Consider the following 3,687-nt stretch of genomic DNA (forward strand, 5'->3'; position numbering starts at 1 on the left):
ATATATTTGTAAGTCCTGGTGTTTTTGTTATGTATTTGTCTGAATATTTTTTTATTATACCTAAGGCACCTACTATGATAGGAATTGTTTCTGTTTTTAGATTCCCCATTCGAGTTACCTCTATTTCCAGGTCTTTGTATTTTGAAAGTTTTTCTATTTCTTTTAGGGAAATGTTGTCATCTGCTGGTATTGATACATCAATTAGAAAGCATTTTTTTCTTCATGATCTTTGACAACTATATCTGGTCTATTTGCCTTAATTTCTCTAATATTATTATTATTATTATTTTTATTATTATTATTATTATTATTATTATTATTGGAGGAATCGTCACCACGCCGAGCAAAATGCTTAGCAGCATTTCGTCGTCCTTACGTTTTGAGTTCAAATTCCGTCGAGGTCGACTTTGCCTTTCATCCTTTCGGGGTCGATAAATTAAGAACCAGTCGAACACTTATATCTTTTAATTTATTAATTGATTAATATTTTACAGCTAATTATTTCAGGCTCTGTCCTTCTTTCTAAGATATTTTTGATTTAAGGTTTCCTTTGATTTTATAATGATATGATTTTAAACCACAATTTGTTATTGCATGCAACCGGTTATTGAAGACTGTTAGCTGAAAGGACCAATGAAACAAAACCATTTTCAAATGTGTATCCATCAAACTAATTGTATATTTTTGCTTATAACCTTATTTTTGTTCCATTCTAAACAAAACTGTGCGACAAACGAACAGTTTTTGTGATATTTTTGCTGCTTTTTAATGAAGCATATTACTCTCCCTCTGTATTCGAGTACTATTTTTTCCGCCTTGTTTCGCATTTATGTGCTTACTCTGATATATATATATATATATATATATATATATATATATATACACACGAGTAAGTGCATAAATACAAAACAATGTGGGAAAAAATATTGCTCGAATACAGAAGGTAGAGTAATATACTTCTTTTTTTAAGCTGTAAGAATATCACAAAAGAACTGCTACTGGGAGTTTCACGTTCCTGTTCATCGGGCAGTTGTGATACAGATTCTGTATCACAGATGCCCAACCAACGGAAACGTGAAACTCTGAATAGCAGTTTTTCTGTGATGTTTTTGCAGTGTTGATAAAAAAAGAAAAGAGGTACGCGTGTGTGTGTGTGTGTGAAAGTGTATGTTGTTTTTATACACACACACACACACACACACACACACACACACACACTATATATATATATATAAATGCATATATGCCCGTCTCTGCACACATATGTGGGTGTGCATATCTTTTAGGGTCCAATGTGCGTATTCGCTCGCGAGTACAAAATAAACTTACCGCTAAGGAGCTGTTGAAGAAATCTGCTGCAACAATTTCCAAAACATATTTCTTTTTCTTCTGCAAAAAAAAAGAGAACCACGAATTAATTATTTCCATACAAAAACTTACATACACATGCATATAATCAGATAAGTATAAACAAGTACATGTGTGTATACACACACACACACACACACACACACATATATACATATATTGATTGGTAAATACATACATACATACATACATACATACATACATACATACATACATACATACATACACGAACTCAAGGAATACTGGTGGAATATTCCCATCAAAACTTCTGCGAAATGTAAGCATAACAGGCCGGATATTACTGTTTGAGACAGAGGGGCAAAGGTTAGTGGTTAGCTGCCCTGCAGATATAAATATCTCTTTGAAAATCAAAGGAAAAGAGGATATCTATGGACAACTGCTTCGAAACCGCCAGCTTCTATATCCAGACTATGAATTCATATTCATATCAATAATAATTGGAGCACTGGGTTTTGTTAGTAAATGCTTAAAGGAGAATCTGGATAAACTGAGATTTTCAGAAAGAGAAATTGACTGGCTGATTCTTACATTACAAGTGCAATCTGTGAGTGGAACAGTAAAAATATGCAAGACTTTTCTCAAGTCCCAAATGTGAAGTTGTCTGCGTTAACTACATCCCAAAGATGGAGCCTTGTATTTTTGTTGGAAACCGACTCCCTCCTCAGTGGAAGATTTATAATAATAATAAAAATAGAAGAAACATACATACATACATACATACATACATACATACATACATACATACATACATACATACATACATACATACATACATATACCGGGTACGAGAGATATTCAAACTAATTAAAATGTTTTCATTTCATTTAGGTCTCCATGGCTGATAGAAGGTTAACGCAAGAAATAAAAATACTTTCAATCCTTGTTGCTTCTTATGCAAAGCATTGCAATTTAGAAAATGCCATCTTTCTAAATATTGCAAAACGTTTTGATACAAAATCTGGATGGAACTGGAAGCTTCTAGCAGAACGTTTTATCTATGTCAAAGAGAAAATTACTTTCCAAACGTTCCGACACTAAAAGGACACCCAATTCATCCAACGGACTTAAAACGTTATTGATAATAATCTCTGAATAACCATAGAGCATCATATGTACTCTATAGAGTCTTAACAGAGCTTATGGAGTTCTAGATATTTTACTTCATGTCCTACCTATAGGGGCCCGTCAATGACAAATTATACCATTCGCATGTTTGTGCATATACATACATAAATACGTACATTCATACGTACATACATACGTACGTACGAGAAACTTTATTGCTCACAACGTTCGTTTCCATCCTTCCTGCATCGATCCCTTGCGGGTGAGATACTGTACAACTGGTTGTGGGACATCGCTCGTTGCAGACGCGTCTCGTCACGTGGTGTTATAAGGAGTATCTCGTTAAATAAATTCTGTTTTGTTCTGTTTTAATACAGAATGTTGTTAGTGGCCGTAACTTTAAGCCGTTTGGCAGGAATGGCGAGGGACGGATTCTGTTGCAACCTTATAGACAAAAACTGAGAAAAATTAAGAAAAATATGAAAAATAAAACACACAATAAAGTAAAACTTTATGTGCGTACCCACACGCCAATGATGTGGAGTACTTCTTGTTGACGTTGTTGAAACTAAAGATATGGATCTAGTCAGCCAGAACCACCAGTGCCTTGCGTCACAATGTGACAAGAGATTTACCAAATAGTTTAATGACAACTACTTAACTGCGCCCATGAGAGTGTGTGTGTACACAGGACCGCATGTCTGAGTACGGAAGTAACTATATGTGGATACTGACACACATAATGTTTTCTTTTATTGCATGTTTTTTTTTTCTTTTTTTTTAAATTTCTTTCTGTCTTTATCTATAAAGTCGGAACAGAATCCCTCGCCATTTCTATCCAACGGTTTAAACCTACGATCATTAACAACATTCTATATTAAAACCGAGAGAAGCAGACTTTATTTAACGAGATACTCCCTATAACATCACCTGGTGAGACGCGTCTGCAACCATTTGTACAGTGTCCACGCGCGAGAGATCGACGCAGGATGGGTCGAAACGATCGTTGTGGGTATTAAAGTTTCTCGTATATTCCATTTTCTGTCCCTATCATTTGTTATATATTCAATGTACAATGGGAAATTCCTGAGGTAGATCCAGTGACAATTGTTCAAATACCGTGGATGACGTCAGGTAGCCGTAGGCAGTAAACGTGTTTCATCGCCTTACTACTAGAAACATACCCAACATTTAAATGCACACACACACACACACACACACACACACACACAC

At 35.0% G+C, this 3,687-nt stretch overlaps 1 protein-coding gene across 1 annotated transcript in view; it reads right to left on the reverse strand.

Annotated features, from left to right (window-relative positions):
* The window catches only part of LOC106871896 (protocadherin Fat 4), a 42,476-nt gene that overhangs the window by 22,301 nt on the left and 16,488 nt on the right, over positions 1–3,687 (reverse strand). The window contains exon 5 of the mRNA XM_014918649.2: positions 1,330–1,389. Within this exon, the coding sequence (XP_014774135.1) occupies positions 1,330–1,389 (60 nt within the window). The remainder of the gene's footprint in view (positions 1–1,329; positions 1,390–3,687) is intronic.

This window comes from Octopus bimaculoides, chromosome 20 (assembly GCF_001194135.2).
Source record: "Octopus bimaculoides isolate UCB-OBI-ISO-001 chromosome 20, ASM119413v2, whole genome shotgun sequence".
Lineage (NCBI taxonomy): Eukaryota > Metazoa > Mollusca > Cephalopoda > Octopoda > Octopodidae > Octopus > Octopus bimaculoides.